Consider the following 15,000-nt stretch of genomic DNA (forward strand, 5'->3'; position numbering starts at 1 on the left):
AGCACTGATACAAAATTAATATTACCAACTGCCTTCAAAGCATGGAAATTGCTATTTCTTTTCTTTTTATTGAAAATTATTAAAGTCCATCGTTTGCTTTAAAGATGACTCGGCGATGTAAATTCTCTCTAACTGGCAATACTCATGACTGTACATGCAAACTTATTTTTTCTTTTAATTTATAGATACGGTTTGGTGATGCAACGGGTTCTGAGAAAAGGCGGTTTCCTTTTATTTCTGTTTTAATTAGACACCAATGCATTAATTGAACGATTATTGATCCGCTTTCACTCGCCAAAGATTTCCTAGAATCTAAAAGATCAGGGAATAGTGTTTGATTGAGTTTGACAAATATTAAACATTGATGAATTTGCAATTCTCCCTTCGACTTTTTGTAAACATTCATTTGTGGCTTCTTGCCGTGTTTAACGTCTTTGAGCGCTTTGGAGCCCAGAGGTGCTGTGTCTCCTTTTGGTTCCTAAGGCCCAAGAGAATTTAATCAAGAACTTTCCACTATATGCCGGAAGACGAAGCGTTTCGGATCGACAATTAAATATTTATTTTCTTACGGTAAATAGCAATTTTCTCGTCCGCATCAATCAGCACTATAGAGACCTTCATTTCAGGTGACATGAAATATTGGTGAAGACATGCAGGTAAAAGCGATTAATAATGGATGACTCGTTTATCTCGATATCTTTCCATCTTGAATTAGTTTTCCAGTCTATCCTCAAGGGAACTCCTCTTCAAGCATCTTAGGTCTTCTTTTTTTTTAAGGTACAAAGATTTTGCATTGCATAAATAAGAGTATGCCAAAAGGTTGGGGAAGAGAGGGTTATAGTATATAATTATATGTAATTGTTAGAAATATAGCATATAATCAACTTTATGAAAATACTTGATCATCGTAATAATAGGGAACAAATTCTATTTTAAAACCCGTTTTCTGAAATTCAAAGGCTATGGTGTTTTTAAAAGATGGCTTTATGTGTATGAGTGTATATGCATGAATGTTGACTTTGGAAACGGTACAGCCATAATATTTAAAAGATATACACAACTATTGGTCTTTTTTTCAATGTAGGAAATTTATAAGAATCAAAATCTGTTTCTATGAAAATAATCAGATAGTAGTAGTATCAAGTTACATGGACTAAACATATTAAACATGTAGTTGTTCATGTTGTTCGCACGTAGGGACGAGATCAGAAATTATCTACGATTCTTTCTTGCATTTTAATAAGATTAGATGAAACTTAATCAAAACTAAAGGACATGGAAAACTTGAGAAAAGTAATTTTTCTCTTGTTCGCAATTCGTGATAAAGCATGCAGTGAGATACTGTGCTAGAATTACAGACAACACCATTGTTTGAGTTTGATTTGGCACGAGGACCTCGACGTACACATATGATTAATTAAAATGGATTATAAAAGCCGCTGCTAAGTGTTATCCGGGGCCCCCGTAATATGCCAACTTCTGACACAAGCTAAGACCCTGCCGTCAACTCCCTACATTAAATTTTCGCCTGGCGACCATGTTTTACGCCTTCTTAGAAATTGAAAAAACTTATATATAGAAATATGTGACAAAAAGTGTCAGAATTCAATTTCTAAGAAAAAAAACAACTTGCGTCATGTGAAATATTTTGGTGTACCTGAAATTATAGATAACTTCATTTTCTATTGAAACGCATCATCCTCCCCCTCCCCCCGATTACGATTTTATGGATGAGGCTGGTCCGCTACGTGCCTGGTATACTACAATGAAAACTCATGAAAATATGCAGAAGAAATAAGCATTTTTTCATATCAAAATTTTTTACTCTTTAAAAAACAAAAACAAAAAAAATCTCCAAACTGTAACAAAGATTAGTCTTATTTCTTTTTTTAACATAAATTTATACACATGTATATAGAATTTTCCTTAATATCAAACTCGAATTCAATATGCGCGTTCGCTAGTTTGTAGCTATATTTATGCGACTTCCGGTCATCATGAGCGGTCCTCGTTTCCTCTGTGATTGAATTACAGGCCCCCTCGTTTATTTTCATTTTCTCTTGTTGTTTTGCAGACACTGTGATGGATCGCTAGAGAGGCTGTCTTAGCCATTCCTGTTGCCACCTCAGTCCTTGGATGAATCACGGTGTTAATATTTTGGCGTCTCTTCCTTAAACATCAATTCATGTATTTTCAAGAATTCTGTCGAATATATTTTGTTTTTTTTAATTTAAAGACAAAACAAGTAATCATCCGCCGTGAAGTTAAACGTAGAATAAACAAATACTCAATTGCAATTTTTCTCATAAATGAAAAGCGCAATGTATTTGACTATAATTTAGCGGTGTTAATAAAATATGATGTTTTATTATATAATTGAAAATGCGGTAATGAACATTTTAAGGTTTGTTAATAATAAACACTATTTTTAAAATTTATATAAAATCAAATATTACAGTATTATTATTTCCCCTAAGTTCTGACCGTCCGGGAACATAACGAGTGTTTCATCGCATATTGCTATCTAAATCGTGATGATATCAGAATCCGATATTTGCCCTGTCCTCAACAATGATAATGCCATTAAAAGCATATGTTCTTAAGAAAACATCACTTAAGCCCGCGTTCCAATTAGTCTTCCTTTAAAGACCCTATGTCAACAGTACCCACTCGACGACAATCGGGACCCCTTTAAGACGTATTATGATCGGGGTAAGGGCCTCTGCAGAGGTTTTACGAGACAATAAATAAATGGGGTTTACAACAAGTAACACTCCGTTCTTCTTTGTCTTCTCTATGGTTTTTTATTTGCTGAGTACTCAGTTTACGAACTTAAAGACAACTCATGACAGATGCAAGATAGAGACTGTCAAAGAATCTCACCTCAGAGCGAGCCGCTCTGTTTACTGAGAGGTGAAAACATATTGGATATGTTATAGATTCGGACCACAATTGTTTCCTCTTTTTCTGTGTTCTAAGCCGTTGATATTGGGCCAGTTGTCAAAGCAATTTTCAAAAAGATAATCAAAGCCGAATCTCTAAGTTAACATATCACAGCATTAACGCGTCTGTGGAGCCTTCCCATGATTGACTGATAAAGAGGAGACACGGGGAAAGGTGTCCACACTTTTTGTGAAACCACTGTCCACTTCTTGGCATGTTTGTCATAAATTTCTGGACAGGTGCGATGTCCGACACGAGAGTTTAATGGCGCTCGTTTTCGGGTCTGTTTTATGACAATCTGTGGTCAGGGTACTGATATGATAGATCTTACCCAGATAAACTTAGGACAAAGCCTAGCCAGGGGTCTATTTTTCTTGGTCAGTGGCGTTTCGAACACACAATAGAATCCAATAAGAGCCGTATCTTTGTCGGAAATATCTGATAAATATTTCTAATAAAACGATTCGTTTTAACGAGCTCGAGACATGCGGAACAGCAAATTTCATTTTTTCATTTCGTCCATCCGGCTTTCATGTTGTATTTTAAATTAAACTCTGACCATTCTTCGATTTTCTCTTTTCACCTGGCTGGTTTTGGGGAAAATTATTTCTTTTGTATCTTTTTTTTTATATGAAAGCTAACCTAACGCTTGATATTTGAAGATTTCCTGTTTTAACATATAAATGTGATAGTCTTGATCATCATCTCAATAAATCAAGTCATTAATTGTTTGGGAAGGACTGACCATTGAGTTAAGGAGACGAATTTCCCCCCTTAAACATAAACTTGAAGTCATAAGAATAAAAATGAATTCATTGGTCTGAATATTTTATTGTAACTACTCTACAGCGAATACAAGAATACTTTTAAATTTAAACCAACTTAACATACTGCATATAAAACACTTGTCGCCTATAGTACATTTGTACATCTCAATACTGGAAAAGTCAAAGAACGAAACAACCTTGCACAAAAAATAATAATGATTATAACATCATCAAAAAAATATTTACATTGTCAGTTTTGTTGCATGGAATTATTCATATATGAGTACACATGTAAGAAGGCGTGTACAAAAAAGGAACAAAATGATTGGTTATTTCTTTATGATGACAAAAAGGTAAGGTATGAAGCTGCCAATCAAATTTCGCCTTCAATAATACATGATTAAATTGATGATAATAATAGAAGACAATAATCTCATATCGCTAATTATTGACTAGTTTTGTAAAACATCGACAAATCATTAAAGACAAAAAAAAAAATGTAAAATGGTGATAAATAGGAAAAAATTGTAGAATCATGGAAAATTTGTGCATGAGTGTAGAACAATTAAGGAATGTCTCCGAACACATCCTGTATGTCTCCAAAATAGCACATCTTGCGAATCTAGTGCACATCAATTATACGATCATAGACATGTGTTCTATCAACATACATAATAATCAAAGTTGGAATTTGAACATTGCACATTAATGTAAAAAAAAGAATGGTTTAAATATAACTACGGGATTAATATTGTTTGAGATTATGACTAGATTGTACTCTATGAGCATTCCTCTTGTATATAGCTCGCCGTATTGTCACATAGGAGTAAAAAAAATGGTGGAGGTTGCTGGATTTCGTGTACATCATGCAAATGGAATGTCAAAACCATGCTTGTTAATTGTCATATAAATGTCAAGTTTAAATTTTGACATCTGAACAATAACAAATAAATTATATAGCACTGGAAAAAGTCAAAACAATAGGTATATATGAACCAATAAAATGTCTTTTGGAATGACAAATGTTTGGAATTCAAGATAGGAATATTGCACTATTATAACGTTGTAGAGAAGGTATTGAGAGAAAAAAAATTAATTCAAATAATAAGAATAACAATTGTCTAAGTTTTAATTTACATATCTCCCAGCTGGTCCATCCAGTTAGGTGATTTGAAATATTCCGGAAGACTGTCATCCATTCTTGCAATGACTTTGTAGATGGCTTTTTTCCAAGAGGGTTCCGAGTCCTTGCAGGCAACGATGGACTTGTAGAATTCCCGAAGTGTGGCCTGGACGACAATTCTAAAGTTATCGGGCACCTGAAACAAAAGAAAGAACATTTAGAGAGAGATGATACAGCAACCACAACTGTACTTGGTCGGCTTATAGGTTTACTTAAATTTCGTTCTTTAGGGTTTAAGCGAAACAAGACGTCTGTCTTGATGAGCCTGCATGCGGGAAGGGTAGAGCGACAAGTTAAGACATCGGTGATTGCATTCTGAAGATTTTGACGGCTGATGGAGATCATGAGACATGCTTATTTCATTTCGCCCGACAGATTTCCCCAAGAAATTGATTTACATTGGTAAGACATGTATGGAGTTTAAGTTGACAAGGAGGCTTACAGGGGAAGTCTCCAAATCCAAGGGATTTGTCGAAAACGAATCGAACACCACCTGATTTATGAAACCGTCAAGGAAAATTAGCCATGGACCACACGGAATGTTTTTGAAGAACTGTAATAAAGAAAGGAATTAACGATTCCGGATCTCAAGCTTTTCCTTATTAATTTCAACCCCGAATAAATGAAATATGAAAAGGGGAGCGATGTAGCGAGAATTCTTTAATGGTTTCCTGGTACGGTCTTTTTTTTTCGTCCCGAGACGATCATGAAACGAAGAGAAGTCGGCTATCAAGATAGTGAAATGCATTGCTATCACTAATGAATGAAGGACTTTTAAATTGTCGTCAATATCTGTGTGTGCTGGGTGTATATATCATCATCCTTACTGAGCATAATGAGATCATTTACAGCTGCTATTTGACAAATTTTTGTGACTGGTAGTTTCTGGTCCCTGGGCAATTCCTACCTGCTGCATTATTTACTACAAATTGTCTTTACACCATTTATCTTACAGAACCTTTCCTGTAGCAGTTTCATATATCAAATCCCATACAGAGGCCAAACAAACTTAATTATTCAAATCAATCTTTAGCGTTCCTTCAATTTGAACCAGAAATTTTTGCATAATACCTGACAGGAATTAAAGGTCTGTCGTGAGTGTAACGTATGGTTTACGGTACAATCCGGATTTGGAATAAATATTTCAGTTTTCTTGTCCTTATTTGGCTTAAGGCGGTCCGACGATTGTCATGTCAAGTGATTATCATTAAGCAATTGAAGACAAGCTGCTACTTTGTGGTACGACAGGTTCGCGAAAGATGGCATCTAATTAATTGAGAGCATCAAAATTTCACGATTGATAAGCCACTACTTCTCACTAGCACGTGTTGTCCTCAGTATAACTAAAGCAATGCATGATTTATTCTTCACCAAACTGTTACTTCGCCGACTAAATTTAAGCTCGTTAATTACAACTGAATAAAAAAAAAATGACCCTATAACTAAAACACAAAGTTTTTCTTGTCATCAGCAACCCGTTTCGTTGATCTTTGTGTGTTGGACATCAATTCTAACTTAACGACCTCTAGTCTGGCTTAAGGCGGCATACAAGGTCCATCTTTCTGTACAATATGTATTGTATATATCAAACTTTTTCCCAAGAGACCTGGTTTCTCTTTCTATTGGTCGTAGATTATTGACTTTGTCTTGATGAAGCACAAAAAACTCACGGACCGACTTCAATCCAATTAATTGTATTCGCTGCAGTTTTCTTGGAATTACAGAGCTACGTACACTCTGAGTTAGAATCCATGATTGTTATCTGCTTTTTAGGGTATTGTCTGAGAAATATCTCCTTTTCTATCTGGCTGGCCCTTGTTTGGTATTGCAGAGTGTCCCCCCGGGGATCAGAAACGGCGGAAAATAAATGTTAGTGAGCTAAAAAGATGGTCTTAGTGGCCGACACCACAACACTTCTAGAGAACAAGACTTTCAAGTAGATTGAAAAGGTGGTCCCTTATGGCTGTAGATAGCAATATTAATAAACTTGAAGTAAACAGGCATTAGTTAATTGTATCATCTTAGCAATAATTCGGATATTGATAAAGTTCCATTTGGCGATATGGAATTTCTTCCTAGAAGTTACAGACACGAAGAGGAGATGGCGATTTGGGAGTAATTTATCAATAATTAATGTGATATATCATTGTTATTTCACAACGATTGTCATCGCTTTATATTACTCCATACAGAAGTATCCCCTTTCATTTTTAATCATAAGAGTATATACATGGTGTCTTTCTTTCTTCCGTGACCGAAATGTGATTTATACGACGTTTCTGCTTTGTGGATTTTGGAGACTTTTCATGGGGGAATTTTATGCAAATAATATCACTTAATTTGATTAAAAAGAACCGTTGTTGAGAAGCAAGGCTTACTTAGATGTTGTCGTCATCAAACCCCCCTATTAATTGTCTTGACAGAGTAATGATGTTTCTAAAAAGATCAAGACAGATAGGGCTTCGTATAAAAAATCGTCCACAGAAACGCAAACTCGATCTTTCTCATCTGTTAATTACACTAGGGGTTCCAACAAATCACACGGTTGACTTGGGACTCTGTTTCTCGGCCTCCGAAGAGACAGGGCGGGATTGAGGGAACCGGTCTTCGTTGTTTGTGACACATTTACTCACGTAAAGTCTCAATTTGGATGCAATCACTAATATCTAGCAGGATTGATAATTGTAAATACACTTTAGCTTTCTACTTCAAAAGACCATGTTTAGCAATTTTTCCCTATCACTTTTGGAATATTTTAAACGGTTTTCAATTGTTTCATTCTAATTTGCAGAATATTGATACGGAAGATATATCATGTAAATGTTCAAAGCAAGCAATGCTTTCAGCCTCAGTTGGTGGAAGTGCTTTAAAGATATTTGAATTTCATTTCCTTTTTGATGGTTTATTTGGTAAAAGAAGGAAACAGAGGAGATTACGGTTTGGCCAAGAGACAATGATGTTAAAGCAAGGGATCGGGGTCTAAATTGAGCTAACCTCGATTTGGTTATTCCGATTGTAATGGAGGTTGAGGACCCTGTAGAGTTCGGACTCTGTGGTCACCACTAGGTCATCAATGGACTTGCAGCCCTCTGCAATGGCTTGGCGGGCGTACTTCTCCATCTGAATGTAGTAAAATTCTCTGAAATAAAAAAGAAGGAAATTCATTATAATTAGCATGATTACATATTGTCAAGTTTATTAACAAGAAATAACTATAATCTAAGAAGAGTGCGAGTCGGCTGGTACCATGCACCACCAGGCACTGAAGGAAAGTTTCAACACACGATGTTATCTTATGATTTCTAAATCTGTCGCTACAAAGTTTATAATAGACTAGACGGATGGAAATTTATAGGCTATTTAAGTCTAAAGAATCATCGTAATTAGGATTACTTAATATACACTTAAGGCAACTTGCACAGACTGTCATCAAAGGCTCGTCACTTCCTTAGCGGTGTTTTATATCATTCAAGTCTTCACATCTCAAATATCTATATTTGTTTTCATAATCCCGAATTACTTCCTCTTTTACACAGATGAGGACAAAATTCAGTTTTCAAAGAAAGTGTACCACAGCGTATCAAGGGGACCATGATTATTCTACTCTTGAACTTTCTGAAATTTGAGTTCCCACGACTTTAAAGGATGGAAGTTTGCCCTGACCAAAAGGACAATCTACATCCGCCCCTTTCCCACAAGAAAGGAATTGAAATAGTATTGTCAGTTATTGAATTTGATTACAGATATGCATAATTTTATGTTAGCATAATGGCATTCTATGATTGTAACACGACAGTTTGTATGCACATGTACCGGTATATGATAAAATTACCCTTTTTAAAACATGCAGTGTCTAGACACAATTGCTTGCCTCTTGTTTTCACATGACACGAAAATAAATTAAACTTGGAGATTAATAGAAGGAAAATTAGACATCTTAGAACCGTATCCATGTCTGCGACGTGAGTCAGAAACGCATAAATACCCAGATTGTAGGAGTTAAACGTCTTAATTAGTTTAAAGTGTCTTTGTACACAATGGGGGAAATTGGCTCAAAATTGAGAGAATTTCTTGTAGTCGAAGTAATATGGCTAATAATCCGAGTCTTATCAGGCAACGGCAAACATTGGGTTCCATGGAAAACTCCATAAGGCGTAGTCTCCATAATGGAGGAGGATCACGTGATCTTGGGAAGGGTGGAATACCATTCTAGACTTTGTCCAAGCCATGAAGGAACTATTGGGGGGGGGGGGGTATTAAACACGTGTAGTGACTAACGCATCATCAATATTCTTTATTTGTTCTGCTCTATACTATTGACTAAAGACTGTTGACATAACAAATTAAAGACGAAATCCTGTCCAGTAAATTAGTTGGAAATAGTTGTATCAGCGTCAAATCTCCCCCCAATATGTCGGCGAGTCAACAAACTCGAGCCTATTTATTCCAAATTTATGAGAGTTTATTTTCTCATATTTTTTTCTTCGAGATATTTGTCCTTTCGCTAATCTCGCAGACTGTGAAAATTCTATTAGAATTAAGAAAGACTGGTTCACCTTTTATTGGCGCTTTTTCTTGTATTAAGGGTATTTAAGGCGGATGTAGACTTTAAATGATGTTCTTTTTTTATATCATAGAGTGCATCTGTTGACCAAAACAAAGATAGAATTTTTTTTTCTTTAAATCATATTGATTATTATCTTCCAATATGTAGTTTAGAATTAATACTGTGTTTTGTGGCGGTTGGAAAAGTGGATATCGTGGGCAGGCTAAATGATGTACACGGAATATCAATCAAGAAGCCATAAAAGTCAAATTGTCCTCGCAGAAATATCGTTTTGTCATTTTCTCTGCCGAAAGACAACTCTCTCTTACTAGAAAATTGCCGGGCACTTGTGGCTAATTACAGAACACGGGATACCCCGGCCGTGTTAGGAGTTTGTGGCTGCCAGGCAGCTGTCACGAGTTGGGACTTCACCAAAATTCAATAAGAGGCGCTTCGAACTTTCAATTTCATTTGTTAAAACAGCAAAGAGAAAAGTTCCATCTATTAGCACTTTTGATTTGCTTCGAGACTCGAGTTTAAATCGGAAAATCACAATATTCATTAATTGGATGTTCATTAATTATTTTGAGGCCAGATTCCAATTGCATATTAGCATCAACTTCTTTAATTTTTCCGCCTCTCGCTATATAATTATTTTGCAACACGTTATATGCGCTCACTTTTAATGCTACCCGATGTTATTAATTTCTATTCCCTAACATAAATCATATTTCCTATTATCAACGAAGAATTCAGTGATGAGTGTTGGCTATACGCGTTGTTAGTCGGTTTCTCGTGAGATTTGGAACAATCTGGTGTTGCCCCGCCCTCTCCCATCACACAAAGTAATATTTGAAATGTACACTTACAGACCTTAGTTCACAGTACAACTCACTTTAGACATTTCCGTGTTATCAAGGCTACCCGCGCGAATTTCCCGCCATTAGGGATAGGGTATAAACCAAAAATAGTTTGTTGTTATATGTAAACTAATTACCCAAACCCTGGTGCTGAAAATTGGGAGTTTTGAACAATATACAAACAAAAGCCGTGCGATCAAGTAATTAATCTTATACCAACTTCTTCAATAAAGTGTAAATTTCTTTTTTCATACACACAAAAAGTACATATAACGTGAACTTCCTCAAACAAAGAAAATATCAATTTCCGTCAACACCTGTCGCAGAAACCCGCACTTCCCTACCAGGGCAAATTTAATTTGCACTTACGTTCATTTCTTTCGGTAAATGAAGATTAGAATTAATATCTTATTAATATCGGCATTGGGAAAAATGAAGAGAAACCTGTTGGCATTGCGATGTTGATAAGGAATTATGTCGATATTTTGTTTATCAGTGCGAATTAGGGAAAAAGCAATTATAAAGATGTGATAATAAAAAAAATACCAACTTATTACGAAAGATCCTTGAACACTTTCTAATTTTTCTCACATTCCACACAAATTATTTATTTTTTCTTAAATTAAAAAAAATCTTATTAATTTTTATATTTTCTTTTACTAGCATAATTATTTAATGTTATCTTTTTATATTTATGATGTGATTGTGCATTTAAATTGTGTTATACATGTACATATTAGAGAATATTTTTATTTATGAAATACAGCTATTTTATCTGTATGTAAGGTAATCTTTTCGTCATCATTATTCTAACATTTCGCCTAGCTGAGAGATTTAAAAGTGTAATTAAGAAGACAATTAATAATGACATATTCCGTATCCACCCCCTTTCCACCCCCCACATTAGAGCCCAATAATGTTGTCATCGACGCTTTAGTATCCGGACCATCGCGGCCTGAGTGTAGCGTAATTCTTATTTTATTTCTCATCGAACTATAAAACTTTGCTAACTACCAATACTGCAGTCATTCTACTTCTATGGCTACTTAATTTGACAGACATAATTTTCTGATCATTAGTCAAATCTCAAAATGCCTAATTTCCTTGAGAGCCTCGTCAATTTTCCTCTCCATGAACCGCTGTAATAATATAATATGGAAACAGTGATCCCTCAGAATTGCTGTAATTGTTCAATTTCTCAAAAGGTTACAAGACTGGTCGCTCACCAACCGGGCCAGTTGTAAGCAGATGGGAGATGCAAGTCATAAAGCTATTAAGACAAGCGCCGCTCACAGGACAAAATCTACATCATTTCTAAAGGTCACAAGATAACATTTTGTGAAAGATTAAAAATCTCTTTTCCCATAGATTTCGAATACATAACTGCATGAATTTTATTACGTACAAAAGTCCATAATTTTCCAATGCACGGGTTTTTGTTGTCCTTAGTAAGGCAAACAAGGGATAATTTGATAGGACTATACCGTGCAAGGACAAGGATAGGGTGAAATGTTATCCCATACTACACAGCTGTCACTTTCAAATATCGTCCGTAAGATGTTTACCGTGAACATGTGATCTCAATAATGCTTTATTTAGTTACATCAAAATTCAAGATCTCTTATTTACTTTTAAGTTTAAAGTTTAATTCTCTTTTTTCTGGTTGATTTCGCGCCCTTCTGTTGTAAAAGAGAGAGAGAGAGAGAGAGAAGGGGGTTGGAGAAATGGCTTAAATAATTGAATCGGGTACCTACACCAGTAAATTAAGTCGCCTGTCATCGGGGTTTCTTGAGTGTAAGGTTCCCCATAGCGGCAGGTGTTCCGAGAGTCGTTCTTATAAATACAATAATTTTGATTAATATGGACAAATCGCGGTAGAGCCGATATATTTCTGTTTGCATAGACGGTGAAAAAGCGAAAAGACCAATTCATCACACCAGACAAGAAAAATAAATCCTTTGTTTCGAGGGGCTGGCTAAAGTGGGAATAAATTTTGTTATTTATACTTTGTTTTCATCACTCGAATATTAATTTCCTGTGAATATTATCTTGAGATACAAATGACACGGTTAGGAAGGAAGGAGGTTAATACTGAAGTAGGGGAACTGTCATAGCGCGCTTTTCCCTCTGTTATGTAACCTTGTATCTCAAGAAGCACCGAGAGCCTCAGGAAACCTGGATGACTAGGAAATCTACACATTTTGTCAGATTACAGAAAAAATTATTTTTTTTTCAATTGCTATAATCTTTTATATCAAACGAATCTTATAAGAGAGCGAGAAAAACGCGCCCCCACCCCTTTATGTCTTTGGAAAAAATTTACTTTACTGATGCATTTAACATAGATTTTTTTTCGCCCACACATACTTAAAAAAATTCTTTCATTCTTTGTATTGTAATAAATGTCTATGCATGACAGACTAGAAAGGTACCGTTTCGTCTTCGATTTTTTTTTTTGGTCAACAATTGGGTATCTGTAGAAAACTCTTCCTCCAAAGCAAACAAAGACCACTTCGTTTCAATCAATTTCAAATATTGACAGAGCAACGATTAAGATAACTGATATACGGAACAATACATGATTTATTACGACTTTCAGAGTTTCAGACATCAACAATGACACTTTCAGGGGAGCATGGTATATTTTGTTACCGACTACATCAAAGATGCATTGACCAATATGTGAGCAGGAAAATGGAATTCATTAGTTCACTTTGCAATTAAACCATTGTAGGTAATTGCTTTTTTGTCCTTCTTCATTTTAAGATTATAACATCACTTAAAGAGATAAAAGGAAATCGCACCGGTAAAAAAAATCAACAAAGTTAATGGTATTAAAACCGAGTTTTTCTGACAATATTAACTGTGGAGAAATCTATAGAACAAATAGAAAGCAATCGATTCAGAATTACATTAAAGTTTGTTTAAACGAAAATATCTGTTTGAAGACAGAATATTTCTATTGTCCGGAAACGGTGGTAAGGGAAGCATTTATTCAATATTTGCAGAAGATGGGAATGCTTTTTTATCTCCGTGCCTTTGTCATCTTATTTAGCTGCCAAGGAAACAAGAAACAAACTTCTTCTTTTATTAAACTGACAATTCTAATAGCCCCCCCCCCAACACACACACTTTCAAAAAAAATTATAAAAAGTTTTTTTTTTTTTAATAAAATAAATATTTACATGTATCTCTTTATAGCGTGGGTTGGCGTTTTGCTAATAAAAGTTAAATACAAACTGACACAAATGAATAAATAAATAAATGATAATGTTTTCAACTTACCGGAAGTTACTGAACCATTTTACGAGTTGTGCAGTGTTGTTCTTGTTAAATTTGACATCCGGGAAGTACACTTTCAAAATGGCGGAGCTTGGATAGCGCACATAGAAGAACATCAGCTTGGCTTTCCTCAGGTGCATAGGGGTCAAAGTACTGGTGTATGCAAGTTAAGGTCATAACATAGATAAGTCCATTGAATAGATCTGAAATCTGCTTACTAATTAAAAAAATCATTTTCTCTTAAAATATCATATCATAATATATTTGTGATTAAGCTGTTGCAAGAATTTAATTACAGATCTCAAAATATTTTCCCTGTCTTTTTGATATAAAAAGAGTCACTGCATGTAAACGAATTTCGAAAAATATGAAATTACACCACAGAATAATATATATCACATTTTCTGCTAATATTGGGAATACATTTTTAATATACATGTACTATCTTGTGCCATAAGACAGAATGACAGACGGTTCTGAATTACAACATTTCTAAGAAAATATCTAAAAAAGGAGAAAAAAGTCGTAAATAAAAAAATTATTGAGGAAGTCAGGAAATTCTCACACTTGCTCAGCCAAAAATAATAAGACAGGAATGTAAGTAACTGACATAATGTTAATTACCAAAAAAAACCCCAGCGTTTTACGGACCGGTACAGCGTATGCAATAATTCTAGGCAAGGTCGATGTCTTGATGGTCGTTTTTAACGCGTTGTGATATTTAAATTCTAAGAAATCGCCCGATTTCTACTTAATTAAATGAAAGCGTCATAAATCGCTGCAGATTTAGAGAGCGCCTGTCGGCTTAGAACTTTTGCTTTGATGTTGATTCATCAGGACTCTCTTGTATAAATTTTTCTCTTTTCTCAACAAGATTACTAACAATAGTGTTGATCGGGGCTCCGATGATTGTTCCATTACCGCAATCACCCCACTAACTACAGTGTAAATTCTTATTACTTAAAGATATCACTTTAACCCCCCCCCCCAACAACATTAGCAATTTTAATATCAAAGTCATAAATAGTTAACAAGTTCACAGAAACCTGTATGTTCTATATTTTACTTTTCAATTTTTTTTAAATTCAGAAATAAAGATGAAATAGTTGGAAAGTGAATTCACTTGACCGCAAGTGTTTACAATGCGAATGACACGCAACCAGTTATTGTGAAATAATATGTTCTGGATGAAATCTAATTTTCTTAATAGCATTCTTTTTTCATCAAAAACCGATGTCTTTGGATGCTGGCAGACGACGCTCTTTAAAGCACTGCTGCATCTCCGAGTTTGTGTAAAGAAACTCAATTAGAAAACAGTGTTTCGGTTGGTATCGCTCCTTTGGGAGTTTCTAGTTTCTAAGAACATTTTCAATGTTATATTTTTCCACTTTCCTAATGTGTGTTGGACCTTCTTTAATT

At 35.0% G+C, this 15,000-nt stretch overlaps 1 protein-coding gene across 2 annotated transcripts in view; it reads right to left on the reverse strand.

The window, feature by feature from the left end:
* Positions 1-3,754: 3,754 nt before the first annotated feature.
* The window catches only part of LOC128178971 (homeobox protein prospero-like), a 20,245-nt gene continuing 8,999 nt past the window's right edge, over positions 3,755-15,000 (reverse strand). For both annotated transcript variants that reach the window (XM_052846416.1, XM_052846417.1), the window contains exons 3-5: positions 13,585-13,734; positions 7,888-8,032; positions 3,755-5,029 (exon numbers count right to left, since the gene is read on the reverse strand). In XM_052846416.1, the coding sequence (XP_052702376.1) occupies positions 4,844-5,029; positions 7,888-8,032; positions 13,585-13,734 (481 nt within the window). In that variant the 3' untranslated portion in view covers positions 3,755-4,843. The remainder of the gene's footprint in view (positions 5,030-7,887; positions 8,033-13,584; positions 13,735-15,000) is intronic.

The sequence above is a fragment of the Crassostrea angulata genome, chromosome 3 (genome assembly GCF_025612915.1).
Source record: "Crassostrea angulata isolate pt1a10 chromosome 3, ASM2561291v2, whole genome shotgun sequence".
Taxonomy (NCBI): Eukaryota; Metazoa; Mollusca; class Bivalvia; order Ostreida; family Ostreidae; genus Magallana; species Magallana angulata.